General features: G+C 43.4%; 5 protein-coding genes across 9 annotated transcripts; 2 read left to right on the top strand and 3 right to left on the bottom strand.

Annotated features, from left to right (window-relative positions):
* Positions 1–2,329: 2,329 nt before the first annotated feature.
* Positions 2,330–8,887, bottom strand: LOC105695157 (chitobiosyldiphosphodolichol beta-mannosyltransferase). The gene is made up of 14 exons (XM_012416492.2): positions 8,306–8,887; positions 7,884–8,226; positions 7,564–7,814; positions 7,319–7,492; positions 7,121–7,235; positions 6,830–7,046; positions 4,611–4,752; positions 4,418–4,541; positions 4,291–4,341; positions 4,139–4,213; positions 3,401–3,555; positions 3,224–3,330; positions 2,678–2,906; positions 2,330–2,597 (listed from the first exon to the last, which is right to left on the bottom strand). Exons 1-14 carry the CDS (start codon positions 8,583–8,585, stop codon positions 2,443–2,445), a joined length of 2,418 nt encoding a protein of 805 aa, XP_012271915.2. The 5' UTR covers positions 8,586–8,887; the 3' UTR covers positions 2,330–2,442.
* Positions 5,032–6,668, top strand: LOC105695158 (NHP2-like protein 1). The gene is made up of 2 exons (XM_012416495.2): positions 5,032–5,749; positions 5,965–6,668. The coding sequence occupies exons 1-2, from the start codon at positions 5,747–5,749 to the stop codon at positions 6,343–6,345; spliced, it is 384 nt and encodes a 127-aa protein (XP_012271918.1). The 5' UTR covers positions 5,032–5,746; the 3' UTR covers positions 6,346–6,668.
* Positions 8,888–10,677: 1,790 nt separating the features above from the next.
* LOC105695080 (ubiquitin carboxyl-terminal hydrolase 22) lies at positions 10,678–16,046 on the bottom strand. Of its 2 annotated transcripts, none has more exons than XM_012416347.2 (6): positions 15,486–16,046; positions 13,812–13,944; positions 13,520–13,735; positions 12,969–13,383; positions 12,278–12,844; positions 10,678–12,045 (listed from the first exon to the last, which is right to left on the bottom strand). In XM_012416347.2, exons 1-6 carry the CDS (start codon positions 15,603–15,605, stop codon positions 11,988–11,990), a joined length of 1,509 nt encoding a protein of 502 aa, XP_012271770.1. In that variant the 5' UTR covers positions 15,606–16,046; the 3' UTR covers positions 10,678–11,987. The 2 variants fall into 2 exon arrangements, with proteins under 2 accessions (XP_012271770.1, XP_012271771.1); XM_012416348.2 differs by having other exon boundaries at positions 15,017–15,614.
* A 470-nt stretch (positions 16,047–16,516) lies between these two features.
* LOC105695082 (40S ribosomal protein SA) lies at positions 16,517–22,827 on the top strand. Of its 4 annotated transcripts, none has more exons than XM_012416351.2 (7): positions 16,517–16,608; positions 16,924–17,079; positions 17,160–17,371; positions 17,563–17,850; positions 17,956–18,186; positions 18,306–18,394; positions 22,719–22,827. In XM_012416351.2, the coding sequence occupies exons 2-6, from the start codon at positions 16,947–16,949 to the stop codon at positions 18,384–18,386; spliced, it is 945 nt and encodes a 314-aa protein (XP_012271774.1). In that variant the 5' UTR covers positions 16,517–16,608; positions 16,924–16,946; the 3' UTR covers positions 18,387–18,394; positions 22,719–22,827. The 4 variants fall into 4 exon arrangements, with proteins under 4 accessions (XP_012271774.1, XP_012271775.1, XP_012271776.1 ...); XM_012416352.2 differs by lacking the exon at positions 22,719–22,827 and adding an exon at positions 21,086–21,650; XM_012416353.1 differs by lacking the exon at positions 22,719–22,827 and adding an exon at positions 19,482–19,565.
* LOC105695081 (SUN domain-containing protein 2) lies at positions 18,555–21,092 on the bottom strand. Its single transcript, XM_012416349.1, has 9 exons — positions 20,352–21,092; positions 20,129–20,223; positions 19,899–20,048; positions 19,586–19,800; positions 19,466–19,505; positions 19,247–19,404; positions 18,949–19,116; positions 18,801–18,884; positions 18,555–18,723 (listed from the first exon to the last, which is right to left on the bottom strand). Exons 1-9 carry the CDS (start codon positions 20,384–20,386, stop codon positions 18,577–18,579), a joined length of 1,092 nt encoding a protein of 363 aa, XP_012271772.1. The 5' UTR covers positions 20,387–21,092; the 3' UTR covers positions 18,555–18,576.
* Positions 22,828–23,431: the final 604 nt, after the last annotated feature.

The following is a 23,431-nucleotide window of genomic DNA, read 5'->3' as shown; positions in this document are numbered from 1 at the left end:
GTGGTGACACGAGGTGAACGAATAACCCTAGAGTCGAAGGTCCCACCCTCGAGGTCCCAAGGGATATCCAGGATTTCCCTGGCTGTAAAGTCTCCAGGCCACCTCGCCGTTTCCATTTCCAGGATGAAAAACCCGAGCCCCTAAAACCGAGGCCTCCCCAACCCTGAAGAGATCCACGTGTCTTCTCGTTCCACCTCCACCCAGAATCCACGATGACGGCTACCTTAAAAATAAAATAAAAAAGGGAAAGATGCCGCGAGGGGCTACATTTCAGAGTCCCCTAAATCTCTTCAGGGTGTACTTGAAGTCGCTAATTATATTCTATCCACGTCACGTTATAAACATTACACAACGACTTTCATTATACGGAATTAAATCGATATTTATTAATCCTGGCTACGCATCAAATAAATTTCAGAGCCTCCTAAATCTCTTAAGGGTGCACTTGAAGTGACTAATTGTTAATTGAATGCGATTTTTAAAGGGATACCAAGGAGTCATTCTATTAATCTAAACGTCAGAATATTTATATAACTTTTCTCCAAATCGAGTGCACCGAATCATTTGAAACAAAAGTGTTTTTTATTTACCCTACACTAGAAACAAAATCACATTTCATATTTTGAAAAATGAATTTTCACGAGCATCGCGTTTTTCCTTATGGGCTCCATAATCACGTGTTAATAATCAAGTTTTTTTTTTAACGTGACTACACGATACATCATTTAATTCGCACCGATTAATCGTCGAGATTTTTTATCCGCGCAGTTTAATCGAGTTCTTCTGCTAATCAACCAAGTATGGATTATTTGGTACAGACTTATCGCAGCGATGTATCGTTATCTGTGTACTCTATAGGGTGAAATGTGATGCCAATCGATCGCCTTAGGTAATCGAAACCGATCGACGAGCGATGGCTCCTCGGATACCAGAGACGTCTTCTCGAAGCGATCTGGGGTTGGATTTCAATTTCTTGAATTTATGGGGTTTATGGGGTTATTCAATTTATGGAAAATATGGGATTTATTTCACGTGGCGAATTTATGAAGTCTGGAGGTGATCGGGGATCGGTTTTCTAATCGGCCCACGCAGGACTCCCCGAATTAGGAGCTAATTGAGACCCGAGACTCCCACCCCTGGTTACGTGTGACTCTTCAGGGTGACGTTTGTCATTTCTTGGAATTTTCTGCCCGATAGGCTTCTTCAAGACTTGTGCTCGTCGTGCAACACCTTTCACGTGAGGGAAGCATTTATATTCCCATTTCTTGTGGGTTTTCCTCGAGTGAACGAGCCTGATTTCAGGGGACTCTTCAAGGTTCTTCGGAACTTGCCATGCGAGGATATGGAAGTCACTGGATGAAGCGAAACTGGTGTATTCAATTTTTTCCCAATTTTTTAACAGATGGAGTGGAGTTGATGCGAGGATATGGAAATCACTGGATGAAGCGAAACTGGTGTATTCAATTTTTTCCCATTTTTTTAACAGATGGAGTGAAGTTGATGCGAGGGTATAGAAGCAACTGGATGAAGTGAAACTGGTGTATTCAATTTTTTCCCCATTTTTTAACAGATGGAGTGGAGTTGATGCGAGGGTATAGAAGCAACTGGATGAAGTGAAACTGGTGTATTCAATTTTTTCCCCATTTTTTAACAGATGGAGTGAAGTTGATGCGAGGGTATAGAAGCAACTGGATGAAGTGAAACTGGTGTATTCAATTTTTTCCCCATTTTTTAACAGATGGAGTGGAGTTGATGCGAGGGTATAGAAGCAACTGGATGAAGTGAAACTGGTGTATTCAATTTTTTCCCCATTTTTTAACAGATGGAGTGGAGTTGATGCGAGGATACAGAAGTCACTGGATGAAGCGAAACTGGTGTATTCAATTTTTTTCCTTTTTTTTACAGATGGAGTGGAGTTGATGCGAGGATATGGATATGACTGAATGAAGCGAAACTGATGTATTTAATTTTTTTTCTCCATTTTTTTAACACATGGAGTGGAGTTGATGGCACCCAGGGAGATCCTCTCGGTCTTTAGGTTTCTCTTCGTGGTCTGGCCTGGTTGACGTCTTTCAGGAAGTGGATCGGCCAGCTAATTTTAGGGCATTCACCAATCACTCTCGTTCTCCCCACAATCCGCTTCCATTTCTGGCCTCGACGTAGGTAAGTTTCATAAGGTCCAGCCGCGAGTTTTCAACAACGTGTAGCGACATTTATAAACGAAATTGCAGAATTATAGCAGAAAAAAAAGGGATAAGTACCCAGTACAAAATTGAGGTTCATCGCAGAAAAAAATAACAAGTGCGACAAAAAAGTGGGGCCAGAAATGTTAACATCATCCGAAAATCGTTTTATTCCAATCTCCACTCTTCGAGCGTCTAACAACGAATGAACCGGAATTTTTTTTCTTAAATAATTCGTATCACAGGTCGTTATCACTAATTAAACGTTCTGCCGGAATTTTGTGGCTTGAGACGGGAACATGTAGCACTGCATAAAGCTGGACTTCTTCAGGGCGGTGTACGTGGCAGGATAATTATAAATGAGGCTGGCCAGCTCCTCTTCAAGGTCTGCAAACCTGTGGGCATTCTTCCTGGCTGAAAGTCGAACGTATCGATCACCTTTTACAGGCCTTAAAGATCGAGAGCAGTCGGGGCCTGATTTTTACGGCTCTTACTTTCGCCCACGAAGAAGTCTGCGAAGTATTGGCTAACCCTGGTCGAGTGAGCACCATGGGGAATGTTCTTGCCGAGGGCCCACTCGTAGATGTTCTTTTCAGGGTGGAACTGGACCCCATAGAAGGGCAGAGTTCTGTGTTCCAAGGCGGAGATGAACAGCAACCCGTTCCAGTCTTTGTTCACCGACATCACTTGGAACTCGCCGGTGAGGTTCACCTTGGCCAGGTCCTGAAATATATCGTAAACCCATTAACATCATCGCCAATATTCAATTCCGCAGCTGAATTAAGCCATGCATTTTTTAGAACGTCATTTCATATTTAAAAAAAATTTTTAAAAACGGCTCTAAATAATTTCATGCACTCTTCCTCGGTCAAGTCTTATTTCTAGAGGATCTAATCTTCATATCAGCCTTTCAGATGTGGCCGAAATTTCGACTTGCACTTTTTAAATGAGAAAAATCATGACTAAGAGATCAAGACTGATTTTCCTCGTCACTGGAATAATTTTTTTTCTTTTTCTTTTTAACTGCAAGTGCTTTGTACATTCTCTGTCACGCAATATCTGTGGTAGTTCCCGGTGACGTTTTTAGCCTCCAGGATCTCGAGGACGTCCTTTGGCGCATCTCGGAACATCCTGCTACTCTGGAAGCCTGCAAGCATAGAAAAGACCTGGTCAACCCGTTCTGCTCTAACGAGTCCTTGAGGAAACGAAGTCAATACCGAATTTGAACTCGAGGGGCAATGCCTGCCTCTGGCTCGAACAATCCGATCTGTGCTCCTCGCGATTCGCCGCGAGGTAGGTCAAGAGTTCAAAGCCCAAGCAGGTGCCCCAAATCGGGAAGTAGTCGCCCATCTCGTTCATCCTCTTGGCGATCCTGAAATTAGAAATTCCCTCGTTATTTCCGAAGCCCCATTTTGATATTTAATCGACTAGAACCTGAAATCAGGCCTGAAAATATATTCTAAATCCTCGCAACCTCTAAAATCGCTCTTAAAACATTTTTCATATTAAATATCGTTCATCCTCTTCGTGGTCCTGAAATTAGGAATTCCCATTTTAATATTTAATAGACTGGATTTTTAAATCAGGCCTGAAAATATTTCCTAAATCCTCGCTACCTCTAAAATCGCTCTTAAAATATTTGTCATATAAAATATCGTTCATCCTCTTGGAGATCCCGAAATTCGGAATTCCTATTTTAATATTTAATAGACTGGATTTTAACTAAATCCTCGTTACTTTTGAGATCATCCCTCTATCCATAGATCTATAGAGAAAGTCTGTCAAAATATTTGTAGACGGAACCTTCCTCGCGAAAAGCCGACCCAATTAGATAAGCCCGCCTCGATATCAGGTATTTTCGACCTGGACTCCTTTCGCGATACATGATTGCTTATCAGGGTACTTTTATCACTGATTACTGTTTTTATCCGGAATTAGGCGACATTCTGCCGTACTTGAAGATAGTCTCCCCCGCGTCGGCGTATCCTCTGCTCTGGTTGAAGAAAGTGGATCCACCCGGCCAGAGAACCCTAAAAAAGGAGCAAAAAAAATGTTATAAAAATTCCCTAGGCCCAAAAAAAAATTCCAAAGGCCCAGAAATCCTTACCCGTTCACCTTGCCGAGAATATCCTCGTAATAAGCCTCGTCCTTGCCGATCCTTTATCATAAATAATCGAAAAAAAATTGTAATTCCTATTAAACTCGAATAATCATTAATAATTAATTGTTCATACCAGATAGGAGCAACTCTAGCTCCAGCTCCTTCCAGGAATTTCACGTAGGAAGCCGCGATGTAGCTTTCAAACTGCCCAGGATATTTCTGGTTAAGGCTGTAGCTGATCTCCTGCGCCAGGACCCCTGGAAAAAAAAATGTATTAAAATTCATTTATGAGGGAAAAATAATATAAAAATATTTATAGGACTCACCGATGATCGGCCTCTCGTTCAGAGTCTTCGGATGAGCTGCAAGCAAACGGTCGCACTGAATCGCGAGGAGGAAGAACAGCGTGCCTACCCTGAAGAGGTCGTTGAAGAGGGTCCTCGACATCGTGATTAATCGTGTTTCGGCTTAAAAATTCAGGAGACGTTCACCCCGGCGAGAAAGACCTGCAAGAGGTGCAAGAGACACTGCAAGTCTGAGAGAATCGATTAATTCGAGCCGATCAATATTCAAGACGGACGTCTGAGACAAGCCTTATCAACTGTGACTGTGATGTGATATCCCAGGAAGAACTACATAATAAGCTGACCGAGTATCACTTTAGTCAGCATACATATCCATCTCTTATCGTTGCGCCTTGTGTAACATCGCAGTGTGTATTTTGAGGGACCTGTATAATAATTTCGGAATTATTTACAGCTCTTAGATCTTATTAACGATTTACCTTCATACAGGGTTCTGAACGGGGATTATATTTATATTACATCTGTTTGTGTGCATTTTATGCCTTTTGCATTGGGAATTAAGCGAGTTATTATATGCATTGTATATTTGTAATCAGAGGAGTATAGTGCGTCCTTCTCAGATTCATGGTTGGAAGGGGGGAGAGAGAGAGACCGCATGGTCTCTCGGGGGGTTCGGATAGTAAAGCGATGAGGCAGGCATGGCACTTCTTTATCGGTCGAGTTAGTTGCTTTTCTCAGTAGTTCATATATCTGTGGCAATGTAGAGGGCTGGTTGTATTTTTTACGGATGGATATCTCTATCGCTGATAAACTGCGCTAAGTACAGATATTCTACTTAGAGTGTAATGACGCTGATAATTGCTTTACTTGGTAGTAAAATCGGGAATAAAACAGGGTTAGATCGTATTTTTAACGCAGTGGTGGCGCCATCTTTGAAGGCGTGTCGGAATTAGTTTAGATTTGCTTGGAAGACCTGACCGGCAAAACGGCGTGAAATAGCGTGAAATGTAACGAAGGGAAGAAGTAATACGTTTTGTAAACGAAAAACCGTGGAATCGTTGTTGGTGCTTGCCGGATCAATTAGAAAACTGAGAAGAGAACAGACTGCGGTCTTTAGTCGCCGTAGAGGTTATCGACGAACAGTTGTGGTAGACAAAATGGCAAGTAAACTTGATTGTGAATTTGTGAGGTTAGAAATAACACGTGTTGCGGTTTTCATGCTATTTATCACGGTCATGCACGTTTGCAAGTTACAGAGGTGCTTTATGTTTGTTTCTGCCTGTTTTCTATGATACTGTAGCTTTACTTTATCTTAAGAAGTGCGTTACCTGTATTTACAGTCTGGCTTGTCGTAACTGTTTATATCTGTGTTTAGACTGACGAGGTGAATCCCAAAGCCTATCCATTGGCTGACGCAGCACTGACGGCAAAGATCCTAAATCTGGTACAGCAAGCGATGAACTACAAGCAACTGCGCAGAGGAGCCAATGAAGCAACCAAAGCTTTGTCACGAGGTGTTTCGGAATTCATTGTACTTGCATGCGATGCGATACCAATGGAGATTGTACTTCACATTCCATTGTTATGCGAAGATAAAAATGTACCATATGTATTCGTGCGAAGTAAACAGGCCCTAGGACGTGCCTGCGGTGTTGGCAGGGCAGTAATTGCTTGTGCGATAACCGTCAATGAGGGGTCTCAACTTAAACCACAAATTCAAGCTATTCAACAAGAGATCGAGCGTCTCTTAGTGTAAATCTTAAATTTGACAATGTATTACACAAAACTTCTCACGAGCACTGAAATTATACATCGTTCGACTGTTTTCATCTTTTTGTTTATAATGTACAGAACATTCGAGGTGTGTAAAATATTAGATCATAAGTGTATAACTGAATTCCCTTTTGTAGGTTATAGTTTTATATTGTACAATGAATTGCTGCGCTTCCTAGCACACTTCCCCTTGAGAAAGACTTTGTACGGCAATGAATTAACTGTAACGATAAAGTACTCTGTGCCACTCTTGTATTTCTTGATGCAGTTAAACAGGCAAATAAAAAGGATCACTCTTTTCACTTACACTTGGTACAAAAAATTATCAACTTACAGATTAACAAATTAAGCCGTATAAAGTAAACTATTCTATGTATTTTAATGCATTCTGTATGGTTCCGAAAGGGAAGTAATGTATTTATAAAAATGCAGGATGCAAAACAAACGTGCTGATGAATACCACATCAGGATTCGCAGGGAAAACAAGGCAGAACTTTTAGCGACCAATTACCATGCCATCGAAGTTGTAGAAACTGCTCCAACTCCTGTTTGAATTTTTCTACCAATTTCTGTTGCTCTGGATTGTTTGGGAAATTAATGAACCATGTTTTCAATTGTTTGGTCAGTTCTTTACCATTTGCGAAAACAAAACCGTTCTCATTGTGTTTGACAAGTTCTCCCAAGCTGTATGCAAGACAATATTAATTAAAGCGAGTAATCAAAAAATGTAGCATTGGATTGAAACAAAGCTCACGTACCATTTAAAATCAAAAGCACAAACTGGAAGATTGCAACCAAACATGTCGACTACTTTCATTGGTAGATCCAAGCCGCTTGACGATGTATGAAGACAGATTCCTAAGTCAGCAGAAGCTGGAAAGTAATCGATTCAGTTTCATTCAGGCAGAAGGATTCACTCTTCCAATGTAAAGAGTGCTGCGTAGTGAGAGTAATACCTAATAATTTTGGGTAATCTTCGTTTTCAAGCCAAGGGGTTACAATTTTGACGTGCTTCCACTTTTTCAATTCTATTATAGCAATGTAGAATTCCTTTAAAGGACCTTTGCCTGTTATTACGCATAGTAGATCAGGTAGATTCATTTCGCCCATCTCACAAACACCTTCATACTCTAAAATATAAAATATTTTTATTTTGTTGGAATTATTCTATTATTCCGTTAAAGGTGAGAATATTATATACCGGCAAGAGCGTTTAGCAGTATAGAAAAATCTTCGTCCTCTGTCCAGCTGGTACTCGACACGATGAAGCCAGGCCTTCTTGCCCGTAAACTAATCTTACCATCCGGAGAACATTCTGTTAATATCGTTGACTCTTCACTGTCCCCTTTAAAGGCATTGTACGTTTTGCTTAGTCGAAGCAATAAATTATGTTTCTCCTCGATAGTTATAGGATGAAATTCATCCGGTGGTCGATCATACAATACTTCCGCTCTGGAATATTAATGTATTAACCAACTTTTAATAAGTCAAAGAATGTTTACTTATTTATAAGCCACTAACTGTATGTTCCATCTTTTTCTCAAGTCGTCCTTCATTGCCTTCGTAACACAGAAGTTATTATGCGACAGTTTCCCAAAAATAGATTCTATCAGCTCAGTTAATAATACAAAAAGATGGTCTTTCCCTAGATTTATAGCCATTAACGTATGTGCATAATTATGCCAGTCTATCGTAAAGTGGGTTCTAGTCACGAAACAGTAGAACCAGCACACCGGGATCGTCGGTACTGCCGGAGGATTTTGTAAGATCAAGTGGGTCGACGGTCGCCTTAGAAATAATGCTAGAAATAAGGTACCGGTTTGCCATAGCACCTTCACGGCTAGTGAAATAACACGAGGTACGCCTGTGAACCGAATACAAACAAATGCATCAACAAAACCTGTTACGATTAATATCTATAATATTTCTAGCGATCGCTTTACCATTTTGCAAATTTGGGGAAGGCTGTAAATAGGAAATCTTCACCGTAGAGCTTTGATTTAATTCCTTCAATGGCATCGACCCAGGATATCCTACGATATCAACGGTAAACCCTTCCTTGAGAAACGACACCGCATGATATTGCATTCTTGGGCTTCTGCCAATATCACCGAGCACCACGGCGCAGACATTCTTTCTCCTTCTGCCAAGGCTCAGCCAAAGGAACCAAGTTGTCAGTAACGTTAAAATAGTCACCGTACAGTAATAGACAATGCAACTCATTATGCTCCTTCTAAAGAGCACGTGTTAAGCTCGGTAATCATGCAGTGACTGCAGCTGTATAAAAATCGACCGTTAATTCTCGACGGCGCTCGCAGAATTAACAAATGTCTTCATCGACAGTTCCCAATTCTCGTATCACGGTAAATAATGACATTTAACAATGACCAGCTGTTCACAGCCGGTGATTAGCAGACGACTCTCTCCTGTCAGTGCCATTCCCCTGGAGCGGAACCAACGGAATGAACGCGCTGGGTGTTTTTACGTTTAATCAACCCAGATTACAGATTCCTCAACCAGTCGAGTACCGAGCAAAGAATGTTTATTTATAATTTCAAGAATATTTATTATTAAACTTGTAATCATAGATGAGTTGGGAGATTGCTCATGGGGAAGGTTGCGCGATCGAGTTCTGTGCTGCCCTCGGTGGAGCATGCAGGCGGCTAATGGACTTGCCCCTAACGGCAGCCCAACTCAGGGATCCAACTCATATCTCCTCCCAACTTATCTCTCAGCGCTCGATTGTGGAACTTCACCGTATCGCGACGCTTAGGAGAAATAAATTCAGATTTCGTCCCCAGTGATTATTTCAAGGAATTTCCCGAGAGTAGCAGAGGGAATCCTTGCCTTGGATTTACATCGAGCTCCCAGGAGATGGCCGGATACTCTTCGAGATCTCTAGCTGAAGAAACGAGAGAAGAAGCTGATGACAAGACTGGACAATTTCGTAATACTCTTTTAAATAAGCTCGAAAACTTATGTACTTGCGCTACTTGTACAATAAACTGTAAAATAATGAGTGTAATAAATAAAGTAATGAGTGTAATAAAGCAAGTTATTAAATAATAACAATGAGTATGTTTAATTAGACGAGCCTGTCTAGCGAACCCTCTAATCACCTATTCCTAATCCTTTCTTCCGTAAAACTTCGGTGCCACCTCCTCGGTTATCCTATGATCCTGTTAGAAATCGGAAATTTCAACCCTTAAAATATTGCCCGGGAGAAACTCCGTGCCACCTCCTCGGTTGTCCTATGATCCTGTTAGAAATCGGAAATTTCAACCCCTAAAAGTTTTGCCCGGGAGACACTCCGTGCCACCTCCTCGGTTGTCCTATGACCCTGTTAGAAATCGCCAGAGGTGGAACAGGATCATAGGACAACCGAGGAGGTGGCACGGAGTTTCTCCCGGGCAAAATTTTAAAGGTTGAAATTTCTAATTTCTATCAGGATCATAGGATAACCGAGGAGGTGGCACCGAAGTTTCCCGAGCAAAAATTGTAAGAGCAGAAATTTGGACATATAACAGGAACATAGGACAACCGAGGAGGTGGCACGGAGTTTCTCCCGGGAAAAAATTTCAAGATTTGAAATTTCCGATTTCTAACAGGAACATAGGATAACCGAGAAGGTGGCACCGAAGTTTCCCGAGCAAAAATTCTAAGGGCAGAAATTTTCAACTTCTAACAGGATCATAGGACAACTGAGGAGGTGGCACATAGGTGATTTTCAAGGATCAGGAATAGGGGATTAGAGGGTTCGCTAGACAGGCTCGTCCAATGAAACATACTCATTGTTATTATTCAATAACTTGCTTTATTTCACTCATCATTTTACAGTTTATTGTACAAGTAGCGCAAGTACATAAGTTTTCGAGGTCGTTTAAAAGAATATTAACAAATTGTCCAGTCTTGTCATCAGCTTCTTCTCTCGTTTCTTCAGCTTGAGATCTCGAAGAGTATCCGGCCATCTCCTGGGAGCTCGATGTAAAATCCAAGACAAGGATTCCCCCTGCTATTCTCTGGAAATTCCTTGAAATAATCACTGGGGACGAAATTTGAATTTATTTCTCCTAAGCGTCGCGATACGGTAAAGTTCCACAGTCGAGCGCTGAGAGATAAGTTGGGGGCAGAGATGAGTTGGATCCCTGAGTTGGGCTGCCGTAGGAGTAAGTCCGTTAGCCGCTTACATGCTCCACCGAGGACAGCGCAGAACTCTATCGCGTGACCCTGCCCATGAGCTCATCTCTGCAAAATGATCTCTGTACGCTTTAAGAAGAAATTTCGAAGTTAATGTTGTAAAACAAATCCTGGCATGTAATCTCTCACAGTTGAAATATATCTTTATTTCTGTATACTTATTGTTTTCAGCCTTATATAAAAGGTTACAACCGCGCGCTTCGGGCCAGTTAAGGATCTTGTGGTTCTGGGATAGGGTGCAGTCGAGTCGCTTAGCAATATGAGACTTTGTGGGCTAAGTGTACAACGATTCCGTTACTTAACTCTAATTACGTGTAGTCGTTAACCCTAGTGTTTCTTTACAGACTCTCGTAGACCTCCCGACTCGATATGCATCCTACTCGACGATTTTTCATTTCTATGGTCTGCATCGGCCTTACGGTTATAGAGACCTGACGGAGCAATCGTCGATTAAATTGCTCCGATCCGCTCCTAAAGCTTTGTAAGTTCATCCTTGCCTCGTCATCGAGCGAAGAGGTTATCATAGGATTAACTGTAGGTCATCGAACGACTCGAGCCATAACAGTATATTTAATTCTCCTACTTTCTGAAAGACTCGATTAATCTACCCAAGTACTTGAGGCATTTGAGTCGTCACCTTTCTAAACCGAGAATTAGAACGATCCCTTGAGCCGGTCTCCTTTTCTACGTTAATGTTTCTCAATGAACACAATATGGAAACCCGTGTCAGCTGGCTTCGAAGATTAAAAGGGAGCAAAGGAAGCATTACAACCTTTAAATTAAGCGAGTTTTGGCATTTGTACACTGCCAATTTGCCCGGCGGCCACAAGAGGAACAAAGAAGTACATTCAACGATCTAGTAAATGATCCTCGGGGGGCAGCATTGCTTGGCAAGAATTCTCATGCTTTGAGTAATGATGTAAAAACACAAGAAGGCTCGACATTGGCAACGGATGGTTAAAAGTATTAAAATTCATTCATGTCCCTTAGACTTGACTTCGACGTCAGTCGTTACAATTCGTCGATACGAGTTAGGCTCTCTCTCAAATTTCTAAACATCGGTTATGGATTTGTTGAACTCCTTAAATAACACACTTCACTGCCCATAACCTCTTCCGCAGTCAACGAGCCAGAAAAGCGAGTATCCGAGGAAATGTTCATCCCAATACACTGCCTTCCTAGAGGAACTGAGTAAACCCGCGATCCAGTGTCACCAGAACACCCGAGAGCATTCACTGATACTGCTTCGTCTGCCGAAAGAACTCCTGCAGGCCACCGGAGCAAATCGCAGAGACAGAAACCGACACTTTCCCTGCACTGCACTCGTTACGACACGAACATTGCTACTCCATAACCTCACCTAACTCTACCGCCATCCGTCCCCTCAAGATAAATAAATTAATTACACACACGTACGTTCGCGCACGTTCAAATCTTGCTATTCCTGCCGTACTCCAGGATCTGCTTGTGATAGAAAAGAAGGTACCTGAAAAATATCAATCAATAACAAATCACAATGATTTAAACATCCTTACAAAATATCGATTGTCACTTTGACATTTGGAGGTTAAGGCTAGTACTCGTACCACACTTTAAGCATTAAAACATGTCTTTTACCATTTAAAGCTCATAGATAAAAGATTTCTTTTATTATTAAAATTAAGGTTAAAAACGAGTATTAACTTATAAACCAAAGCCAAGGCTTCCAAAAGGCTTACCCTTCGCTAGTTAGGACATCCTTGAGTCTCGCCCTGGTGATCAGGTGATCGTCACACTTAAACCATTGATCTCGTTGCTGTCTGATGAACGCCGTATAATGGCCAGTCTCCAACGAGCCCTCATGGTTTATAACGGCGAAGAGGGAGTACCTGTTATCGCTAAAGGCAGCCTCTTCGCCATTCTTTGGGAGGCTCTCCAGGGCAGCGCTGTTATTGTTGCCATTGCGCCGATGCGACATGAAAGGTGTCATGTCGAGCTGCTCCGGAAAGGAGATGAATGTAGAGATCTTCTTGTCCTGGACGCTGGAGTGCTCGAAGCGTTTCAAATGAAAGCTGGCCACTATTGGCAGCTGCTTCATGGTAAACTGCTTTGTACTTTCCCGATAGGTCTGACAATTGCTGCACTTGATCTTCGCTCCAGAGCCCAAGTGTTCGGCACGGGTGAACCTTTCCAAGCAATCCAGCAGCGAAGTGGGTGGACCATTGGTGTCGGAGCCAGAGGCACCAGCAGCTGGGCCCAGATCCAGCGATATATCCCAGAAAGGGTCTATGGTTGTCGACACTCCACTAGAGAAGGATAATAAATCATGATTAATCTTAATGTTTATTTATGTAAAAATTGGATCTAGTTCTGCCCATCTGCAGAAACTTAATAGAGTTTCGAGCCAAATACATTTGAATTGACACTCACTTGCAGGACTGACAGACCACGTCGCTTTGCAATCCTCCAGTGAAGATCTGGTCGATTATGCAGTTGCAATGGTGCGGATTGTCCTTGACAAGTATCGGGGCTGCTTCGCAGTGCCTATGTAGGACGTCCAGGGTGGCGATGAAGAACTCGTGGGCATCTTGCTGCTCGTAGCCTGCTAGGTGCCTTGCATGGGTCCAGATCAGGTGCAGCAGTTTGTGCAAAGTTAGGGGCGCCTTGCTACCGGAGTAGAATTCCTGGAATAGGTGGGAGACTTCGCAGACCAGACATCGGCTGGGCTGTGGGCAGTGATGGCGGTCAGCCAGGAAGTAGTCCCGCAGCAGAGGGGTGTGGATCAGGGCTTGCACGATGCAGTTCATGAAGCAGGTGCTCCCGAGGTTTATCAGTCCCCTCAAGCCTATGAGATAATTCTTGTTAAGAGACCATCGATGGAACATTTCATGGAAACACTCAAGAACACGTAATTAGAACAACGAAAAACTGGTTTGTGAAATTAGGTCCTTAGCTATTGCAGGTTCTACTGTGATTCTAACCTATAGTAGAATTTTCTACGACTCGTCTTCGCCTTGGATGCTTTCTCAACAGCTCTGCCTCGATCTGCGTCGGCTCCCAGGCACGATAGAACTCTCCCAGACTGAGACACTTCGCCGACTCGCTCCACTGCGTCTTTGCAACAGCAAGTAACTCCCTGTCGTAGACATAATCTCCACATTGGAAACACAGAATGTTTCCGTAGCAGAGGTCCACGGCTGCAACATTCACGAATGCACTTTCTCATGTCACGTTTTGAGTTCGAATTCATGCTGAGTATGTTTCTCAAGTTACCTAGAAAGTGTTTCTTCATCTTTGCGTGCTCCTGTATGTGGCCATTGCCGTAACACCCAAAGAATATGCAGTGCAGGCATGAGTGAAGCCGATCCTTGTAGGTTTTACAGGTATGACACAAGCAGCTTACTGCCTGCAAAAATAACACGAATGCTTACTCCGCTGCTCGCTACTCTACCAGACTCCGAGCCAATCCCTTGACACTGATAATCCGCTGCATCTAAAATTGTAAGGACTTGTGTGAACGCTAAAGCAGACCTTCCATTACTATTAAAAAGACGGGAGAGTAAAAGAGTATACAGCTGTCGTTTGCATAAAGTTAAATTTATTTAATTCCAAAGGAGCACTCCGAGAACCGAAGTGACTCGAAGGAGTAATTCTACACCGAGACAAGATTATAAGGCTTATTGTAAGTGATACAAGACATTCCGAAGACAATAAGGTCGTTACCGATTAACATGAACTACCACTCCGAGACTCTTTCGATATTGCCTGAGATTTTCAAAAAAGCGATTAAATCGTGCGCGTGTGCAGGCCGAATTGGAAACGAATTAAAAAAGGAAGTATACAGGGCACAAGCCTGGCAGAATGTTTTTTTAAAATTAAGAGATCAGTAACACTCCAAAAGAACGGGGCCTGGTTAGCAGAAATCCGTTCATGACGAACGATCGTAGTGCCGCCCCGAGATCCGAAGTCCCGTTAAATGCACTAAATCTCACGATCACATAACCTCAATTCCTCCCCCGTGAATCCTTCACTGGTACCTTTCGCCCTAACCTCAATCCCAGGAGCTAGAGTTGGGTAGGTATAATACATCATGTAATATACTTGTTTTTTTTTACGTATAGATTACAATGTATAATACGTCATGGAATATACACGACTTTCTACGTGTATATTACAATGTATAATACATTTCTAATTTACTACACAAGCGTAAAATACATTACACCCTTCTATTTCTAAACAGAAAATAACAAATCCGATTAGATATTTGATATCAGTGCTAAGTCGAAGAAATTTTGAACGCAAGCGCCAAATTAATTATCCCTTAAAAGTGGTTACATGTTTACACATGCGCTAAAAGATGTTTATAACCTAGCGGATGCCGTGAATCGTTCAACTACGGAATCCTTCATATTATTAACGTAATTTACTAATTTTCTACGATAAACTATTTGATTAACGTGATATAAATAATAAACCTCAAAAAACGGGAAATTCCCCAACCTTGCAGGATCTCCAGAAACCTAGAAACTCAATCCTCAACCTTAACACTCCTCAGTCCTAGGTTATGTCTGCCCGCGTCTACTTGGCACATCTACCTCTACAAACTCGAATACTCCATGCCAAACGCGCCCAGCCATCCCCAGCCCCAACAGGGCTGACGCCTCGGTCCGAAAATCATCACCCGGTTCCACACTCTAAGAAAAATTCATTTCTTCTTAACAAACCCCGAACCCTCACCGGTAATAATTCCGTGAGTATCTACCGACATCAAAGAACATTAAAAAAAATACTGAGACTTGAAGTAAAGTTCAATAATCCTAGGAAAAAAATCTAAAAGCGAACGTGGAACCGGAAAGTCAGGAACATGGCGGCCGGGGGGTAGGCGATATAAACTTAAGGTCAAGTATAGAGGTGTGTGTTTGTGTGTGTGTGAGGAGTCCGCACCTTCCTGACGCGTGCCTCGGTGGAGGTGCTGGTCACGAAATACGAGTGAATAACTTTGTAAGGCTGGATCCCCTTGGCCGCCTTGAAATTATTCAAGTGTATACATCCATGGTCGCTCATCTCAGTCCGCGGGGCGAGCCGGGGCAGCGGGGGGCGCGCGAGAGGGCGGAGCTCCGGCCTTGGAAGTCGGCGTCGCGGCCCCCGTGGTCGTTGACATGAGTCAGGCGGCCGCGTCCGGCAGGAAGAGGGCGCTCCTTAGGGCACGCCGTTAGATGAGCACCCGCGGACCGTCCAGGAGGCCGAGGAGGGACCCTACACCTCCGCCGGGTGAGGTTAGGTACACCGCTCGCGCGGCGGCGGGGCGCGCTGGCCTCGCGACGGCCCGCGCAGGTTTCGAGGTTAGTCCAGGACGGACCGGTCCTGTCCGTTCCCTCGCGAGTTCCTATCTCTCGCGCTCCGAGGCCCTGGCCGCGCACAGACACCAGCCGGTCACTGCGGCCCGGCACGAGCGCGGCCCCCGCCCTTCCCCCCGTCGCGAGGCCTCCCGGGAGAAAGCGTGTACAAGTATCTATGTAGAGGTGCGCGCACCTGGTGGGAACCAGCGAAGAGACGCGATGGGTCGGACAGTCGCGGACAGTGTGGCGGAAGAAGGGAGGTTCTAGGAGCCCGCCTCATTCGGCGCCCCTCCAGAGACCTCCGGAGACCGGGCTCCGGGGTAACGGGAACCGTTTCCCTTGGAGCGCGCCAATGGCGGCAGGTTTCTTCTGGAGCGGTGGAAAGGAATGACGCGACGGAATTATTTTACGTTCCAGGAGACTTCTGCGTGTCGTTGTTTAGTATATAAGGAGATAGATCGTATTATATAGGGTTTTTCGGCGGAGAGTTACAGGGCGAGCTGATTTTGAGGTTTGAAAGTCGTTACCGATCGAGTGGTCGCGTCTCTTGGATCGTTTTTAATGCTCGCTTCTAATTGGTTGGTCGATTCTTGCTACCCCTACGCCTCGTCTGCCGAATCACGGGTCACGTGACTTAGTCACCTCGCTCTCGACCAATCAGGAGCCGCGTAGCCGACAAGAGGAACTTCCTTTCCTGCTGAAGAAATCTCCGAGTGGCATCGTTCCGCGTAAGCTCGTATTCCTAATTATTTTTACCGTCCCCGGATTCTCAGCGTGCCGAGAACTGTTATTAATGCCGGCGCCCGAAATTGCCGAATTATAGGGGAGAGGCTAATCGCATGGATCGCGGCCGCTCGCGAGGATTTCATGCGAAGAGTGCAAGCAGAGCACGTGGCATTTGCGACTTCTTTCATGGCGTTCTTTAATTCGCTGCTTTTCCTTTTCATTTGACTCGCAGTGGAATTTCTGTGATTGAATTTACTTACGATGTTTAGTACTGATGTTCGAGGTTATGCTCACGGAGCGGTCACTGTTCTGTTTAGGTTAACTCTACGATAGCTTCAAGATGTCCGGAGGGCTGGATGCATTGGCCCTCAAAGAGGACGATGTTACAAAGATGTTGGCCGCGTGCACCCATCTAGGCAGTGAGAATGTCAATTTCCAGATGGAACAATATGTGTACAAGCGCCGCGTCGAGGGTAAGCACTTGCTCACCCTTCCTATGATCGTTGCTTCGGTTATGTGAAGAGATTTGCTGATGGCTTTTCTCGACACTTAGGAGCGGCTGTAAATATCATCAACTTGCGTCGGACTTGGGAAAAGCTGCTGCTCGCTGCGCGTGCCATCGTGGCAATCGAACACCCCAGCGAGGTGTTCGTCATCAGCGGTAGACCTTACAGTCAAAGGGCTGTATTAAAGTTCGCGACACACACAGGAGCTACGCCTATCGCCGGTCGGTTCACGCCTGGTGCATTCACCAATCAGATTCAGGTAATGTCCTGTAAACGATGATAAAACTTAATTGAAAATATATGCACCAACACTCAATGATGAGACAACTACGTCTGGAAGAAAACATGTCAGTTTCGTAATGGCTTAATCTTTTCTGATATTAAGAGTTCATGTAATTTCTATAATTAGGGTCATTTTTCTTAAGACTGTATGTAGATTGGTACTTTCAGGCTGCCTTCCGTGAACCTCGCCTGCTTGTCGTGACTGACCCAGTAACCGATCATCAACCGATCACCGAAGCCAGTTATGTTAATATACCTGTTATTGCATTCTGCAATACCGACTCTCCGCTTCGGTTTGTTGATATTGCTATTCCATGCAATATCAAAAGTCCCCACAGCGTTGGTCTCATGTGGTGGCTCTTGGCACGCGAAGTACTGCGTCTTCGAGGTGTCATACAAAGGGAAACCAAGTGGGATGTTGTCGTAGACCTCTTCTTCTACAGAGATCCTGAAGAGGTCAGTTAGAAACTTCTCTGTCTTAACCTCTTAGAGGTTAAAATGAAGGTAAAAATACAATTGATTTTACTAATCGATATTGATTTTGTTATACATATTAAATAGGCTGAAAAGGAAGAGCAGACGGCCAAGGAGATCGCGCCTCCGCCAAAGGAGTTTACACCGGCAGAGCCTACACCAGCTGCTGAACCCAACTGGGCAAATGAAGTACCAGCTGCTGCACCAGCTGAAAATTGGGCCGATGAAATTGCAACTCCAGCTGCACCTGTGGTTCCTCCGCCTGCAGCAGCAGTGCCGCCTGCTACCTTCGCAACCAATGGAGATTGGTCGGCTCATGTAAGTCTTGGGCACTTCGTCTTGATTTTATAACGATATAAACAGTATTCCCTTTACATATGTAAATCATTGACAGATTCGTTTTATTAAAAAGTAATTTTTAATTATCATTTACTCAGGTACAAGAGGAATGGTCAAGTACGCCAGCCACTACCACTGCTCCAACCTGGGGAGGTGCTGCCAACGGCGAGTGGCAATGAACCGTCAAGTAATCTTTTTACAGCTTTAAAATAAATCAACTTAAAAAGCTACTCGCTTCATTATTCCGTCGTGACGATTCGCAATGGAAGGCATAAAAGGATGAACTGCATCCGGTGCAGTTCTCTTTTACATGTACCAATAGAAAGTGATGTTTCTTTTAACAAGAACTTCGAGAGTCCATTGATACGACTAAATCATGTTTTTCAACTGATCGTCGTGATCAAAGATCTTGCCGTGAACTCTGAATCTGTATAGGCACGTGTATTCGGGATGGCCCCAATTTGAGGTTACAACCAACATTACTATTTGAAACGGTCTGTCACGTACCTTATCGTTCTGGAATTAAGTCTATTGATAAACTCATTGATATTCTAATCAATTAATTCATTATTATTATTCATTATTTAACGTACCTCAACCTTAAAGCTTTGAGTTGCAGGCCCGTTTATGTTGTAGAGAAAGGTCCCGATCAATTCATAATCATTGTCCAGGCGTGCCTAAAATGTTTCTACGGTTACTTAGCCAATTACTTGGATTACATGAAAACGTCTCGTTACTCACGAGAATCTTAAAATCTTTCGGTGCAGAATCAATTGAGCCGGTTACAGAAGCCGATGCTGGAATGTGTTCTATGGTGACTCGGTCAATGAGAGCGATGTGGGCCAGTTGAATCTCTATCTTGCCAAAGGATCCTTGAAAAGCCCAACATTCCCCGGGTTGGCTCCATGCCTTTAAAAGAATATCTCTTGGATTATGAGTAACAAATCTAGATGTTTATATTAGGTCGGTGCATACTCTTTGCTATTTTATTTACCTTGGGTTAACTACGCACCAACCTAATTATTGAAATTTAACTAACTTGGATCACTTTGCGCGGAGAGATGAACGAGGTTTTGAAGATAGGGATTCCGAACAAAGTGACTTGTCCATGGTCTTGGTAAAAAGATTCCGTGTCCGGAGTATTCAAAACAGCAGCCCCAGCTGTCTCTGATGCGAAGTCTGCCAGATCACGGTCCTCTGAAACATTGATGAAATTAAGTCTTATCTTATTCAAGCCTCGGATATTTAATATCGTTACCTTGAATCTTCTCTAGGTATTGCATGCGAAGCAGCAACGCCTGTAAAAGGGAAATAGCTGAATGAATTAAGAATAAATCTTGCATTAAATTCACGGCCAAGAAAAGGAGACAATTCCGACCATTTTTTGCAGAGATCTTTCCAGGTAGGCAGTCTTGCTTCGTAATGCGTTTATTTCCTTCTCTATAACATCGGTCCTGGGGTCTTGGGTCAAAGAGTCGATTAGAAAAATAGACTTCAAAGACAGGCCAGGAGAAGCTTGTACCATATCGATGTTCCATTCATGTGATGGGAAGTTGGCATAAGAATGGCCAAACATGTACCCCAGCACTGCACCTGGAAAACAAAGGATGATTATCGATACAACACCCCTGGTTATCAAAAATAGTGGACCATCAATTTAGTGTGTAGATCGATCAATGATTGTCACATACCGGTGCTCAATCCGATGATGAATATAACTTTCAGAATCGGCCAAAGAAGGTTCACGAGCAGTAGCGAACCCTTTCCGATTACTTCGATGAGGCGTCTGGCTTTCAGAAGCAACCAGATATCCAGGAGAGTACATTTAGCAGCGAGTATAGCTGTCAAAATAGAATGTCTCATCAGTGTCTAACATTATTTTTCACATAGTAAAACAAGTCTTTCATATGTAGATACTTGCATGTAAATGTCGAGAAATTATCCAGCACATCGCTCCTAGATTTTCGGCTTCTGTCTGCGGCTTGGAACCTCATCTTCACTGCGTAGTTTTTGTTCCTTTAAAGTAATAATTCCCTTTGTAGTTGACACTGGTCACCATTGAAACGCACAATTCGCAAAACTGACGAGACTCTGGGTGACAGAAACGCGATTAACCTCTCACTAGGTCATCTAAAGGCACTTACGAGCGACCCAAGTTCTTCTCGAGTCGAGTGCTCATACAAAACTGTCCGAAACTGCTCTAAACTCAACGGATTTTAACTTTCAAGTTCACTTTCAAGCCTTTGCGATTGCCTCGTGCAACTCCACATGCGCACTTGATCGACCCCCACTTTCACGTCCTTGTCTTACTTACGTCTCTAGAACGATACACGACAAAGACGAGAGATGGCCGAGAGTTCCTCGGCGCGCGCGCCGCCGCCATCTTGGATTTCAAATTTCAAATTTCAAACCACGCATTTCGTGTCGGAAACCTTTGTCTAATAGACATTAACTGAGAGTTCTCATTTCGGGTTAAGTATTTTCCTAAAACTGACAAATTTCTATATTATACAAATATTAAGCTTTTAACTTTAGAGAGTCACGTTTCAAGATATCGCCGTAACACGCGGGTTTCTTGTCGCCGGCTGGGCGCGCCGCCATCTTGGATTTGAAATTCTAAACCCTTCCACCTCGCGACTTCTTGAAATTAACTCGAAAATCACGCGACGCGGGGAACCGAGAGACAATCAAGACCAGGCTGCGAGTTTATAGCAAATATTTATAGCAATTGTAAGTTGTAATATAAACGATGAGCGACTCTCTCCACCCTTGGACACTGCACACACGCTACTCTCATGCCCTCTTCGCGTCTTCCCGATTTCCTTTCCTTACGCCTCCAATAATATCGCATATAAGTAATCCTAGTGATTATGTGTAGATTTGTTCGGGCCGCGGGTCGCTTGCCGGAGGATTCCGCTGAACAGAGATAACGGGCACGGAAGCGAAAACCAGGAAAAGAAAAAGATGGAAAAAAATAAAGAAGATAGAAGAAAGTGAAGAAAAGCCAAACGAGAAATCAGGAGAGACCCTCTGGGAAGCAACCCGCGCTCCACACGTCAGAATCGCCCGAATTATAATCCTTGCATTATTGTAACTTGTCAAAAATATAAATATATATATATGTATGTATGTATATATTTATATGTACCGCCTCGGGTTCTATAGCCAGCCCTACTGTTGGTTCGCTTTGTGCTGCGTCGAGAGGAGAGGAAAAAAAAAGAAATAAGAAAAGCAGAACGGGAGTTAACCGAAAAGGCCCGACTCCCTGATTCTCGAATCTAGGCGAGAATTCTCGCACGCTCGATTCCCGGAACTCTTCGCACGATTCCTGGAAAAGAGGAAGAAATCGAAAACTCTTCTCAATAACGATTCCAGTCGGCAGAAACCAACTAATGGGCCAGCACAGACATAAACGATTTTTAACCTGCACGAGAAATCCGGCGTAGACAATATTTTAGCTATTATAAATANTTTATATCTAAGAGCGTTCACATGCCTTTACTCTTCTATTAGCCTAGATTTGTTTAATTCTTCGTTCTCGGGCCCTCGCCGGCCAAAAAATTTCCTTTCTCATTCTCTTTCGCAATTATTTAAACGTTACTTGCGCCTCTCGTTACATTTTTCGGTAATTTACTCACGCGTGTAATCTGTCTCATATATATATACACACTTTTGCCTCCTTTGTGTGTGTATATATATATGTATGTATATTAGTACAATTAAAATAGCGCTTCGTATAGATACGGCGAGTACGTGCGTGCGTCCCCTTATCTTATCCCTTTCCTTTTTTCCTTCTCCTTAATTTCAATTCGCTTCTTCCTTTCTTCTTATCCGTCCCTTTCGTCTTGCCCGTCCCCCCTCGCACGTCGCGGCATCGATAATAGAATATAAATTACTCGTTAATATCTTCCTAAACTCTTTGTACGCCCAGGATCGAGTCCGAGCCCCGAGCGAGCAGTTTTATTGTCAGAAGCTTATCTTTCGTATTTTCCTTAGTTTATTTATTTCTCTTTTTTTTTTCCCCTCAACCTCTAGGCCGGAGCTGCGATTTTTCCCGTGCAAATCTGCGGTGTGATTCTAAATTCGTCCTGAACGTCGATATCAAGGAGATAAGGAAAAATTGGAATTTCAGATATTAAAAAAGAGGTTTCCTAAGAGAAGACTTCCGGATAATAAGTCTCGAAGATAAGCTCCGTACTCTGAAGACTGAATCATTGACAACGATGGATACATTGCTAGCAGAATTATTTAACTAAGAAAATAAATAAAGATAAAGCCAAGGACACGAACTAGACGTGATATTTGTAAATAGGCCGCATAATGCATTGTTAATTTTTTGGCGGAAATAGAATAATCCTGACAGGAAATTACGGAATTCTGTTCTGTGTATAAAAATCGACAAGGTTTAGGAATTGCGTATTGGGGGGTGAAAAAAAGAAAAAAAAAAAAGAAAAGAAAAGAAACCGAACGTCTCGGGAAAGACATCTAAAACCGCTTCTGCTCTCTTCCAGAGACCCAGACGACGATCCTGGCCCAAGCCTATGGACTAAAGCTGCGATTACAAAGATTCACAACAGCCAGCGCCTGCAAGAGCAGCTTAGCTGCAGTTTACATCGTGCCTCGCATCCGGCGAAGTCGTCAACTTCGCTGTAATCCGGATCCACCGACCTCAGGGTGGAGACAAACGAGAAATAAGAGTGCTGAGGAGGAAATCGACCTTCGAGGGTCGTTTCGGAGATAGGCTCGACATAAACTGCAGGACCATAGTGCGAAATTGGTTAATTCCTAAGTAGTACTTTGAAAAGTGTGGCCGAGGGCGAACGGTCCTTTGTGAAATTTAATCCCATAGGCGAATCTTTTATCAAGCACGTGGTTGGATTATCGAATTCGGCCACGTGGTCGATATGTCAAAATCGGCCACGTGACCTTTCAGCCAAAAATGTTGAATCGAAAAGTCAACCACGTGGTTGAACTGTCAAACTCGACCACGTGACTTTTCAGATCACGTGGTCGAGCTGTCAAACTCTCGACCACGTGGCACCCGATTTACTAAGACGACCGTCCATCCCTCGCTCATAGGTAATAATCCCGACGTTTGTTCACCTCGTAATCGTTTGCATAAACATCCATAGTATTTCAATGTGTTACCGTCTAAGTACAGACTGACCTAATAAAAAATCTCGCTCGAGTACGTTTTTCCTTTTGGCCTCGCGTTTTGATATAC

Source organism: Orussus abietinus, unplaced genomic scaffold (assembly GCF_000612105.2).
Source record: "Orussus abietinus isolate OABI.00-Male unplaced genomic scaffold, Oabi_2.0 scaffold35, whole genome shotgun sequence".
Taxonomy (NCBI): Eukaryota; Metazoa; Arthropoda; class Insecta; order Hymenoptera; family Orussidae; genus Orussus; species Orussus abietinus.
The sequence above is the reverse complement of the archived record's forward strand: the minus strand, read 5'-3'. Positions and strand labels throughout refer to the sequence as shown.

What these genes read in the sequence shown, in the direction of transcription:
- LOC105695157 (XM_012416492.2), bottom strand. Translation starts at nt 8,585, where the DNA reads ATGAGTTGCATTGTCTATTACTGTACGGTGACTATTTTAACGTTACTG. An exon ending in GCTAGAGTTGCTCCTATCTG is followed by an intron (nt 4,342 to 4,417) that starts GTATGAACAATT and finishes TTTATGATAAAG; the next exon opens with GATCGGCAAGGACGAGGCTT. An exon ending in GCGGGGGAGACTATCTTCAA is followed by an intron (nt 3,556 to 4,138) that starts GTACGGCAGAAT and finishes TTCTAATTTCAG; the next exon opens with GATCGCCAAGAGGATGAACG.
- LOC105695080 (XM_012416347.2), bottom strand. Translation starts at nt 15,605, where the DNA reads ATGAGCGACCATGGATGTATACACTTGAATAATTTCAAGGCGGCCAAG. An exon ending in CCGAGGCACGCGTCAGGAAG is followed by an intron (nt 13,945 to 15,485) that starts GTGCGGACTCCT and finishes TTATTTTTGCAG; the next exon opens with GCAGTAAGCTGCTTGTGTCA. An exon ending in CGTAGAAAATTCTACTATAG is followed by an intron (nt 13,384 to 13,519) that starts GTTAGAATCACA and finishes ATTATCTCATAG; the next exon opens with GCTTGAGGGGACTGATAAAC.
- LOC105695082 (XM_012416351.2), top strand. Translation starts at nt 16,947, where the DNA reads ATGTCCGGAGGGCTGGATGCATTGGCCCTCAAAGAGGACGATGTTACA. An exon ending in CATTCACCAATCAGATTCAG is followed by an intron (nt 17,372 to 17,562) that starts GTAATGTCCTGT and finishes TGGTACTTTCAG; the next exon opens with GCTGCCTTCCGTGAACCTCG. An exon ending in ATGGAGATTGGTCGGCTCAT is followed by an intron (nt 18,187 to 18,305) that starts GTAAGTCTTGGG and finishes TCATTTACTCAG; the next exon opens with GTACAAGAGGAATGGTCAAG.
- LOC105695081 (XM_012416349.1), bottom strand. Translation starts at nt 20,386, where the DNA reads ATGAGCACTCGACTCGAGAAGAACTTGGGTCGCTC. An exon ending in TAATTTCTCGACATTTACAT is followed by an intron (nt 20,049 to 20,128) that starts GCAAGTATCTAC and finishes CTATTTTGACAG; the next exon opens with CTATACTCGCTGCTAAATGT. An exon ending in ATACCTAGAGAAGATTCAAG is followed by an intron (nt 19,405 to 19,465) that starts GTAACGATATTA and finishes TCAATGTTTCAG; the next exon opens with AGGACCGTGATCTGGCAGAC.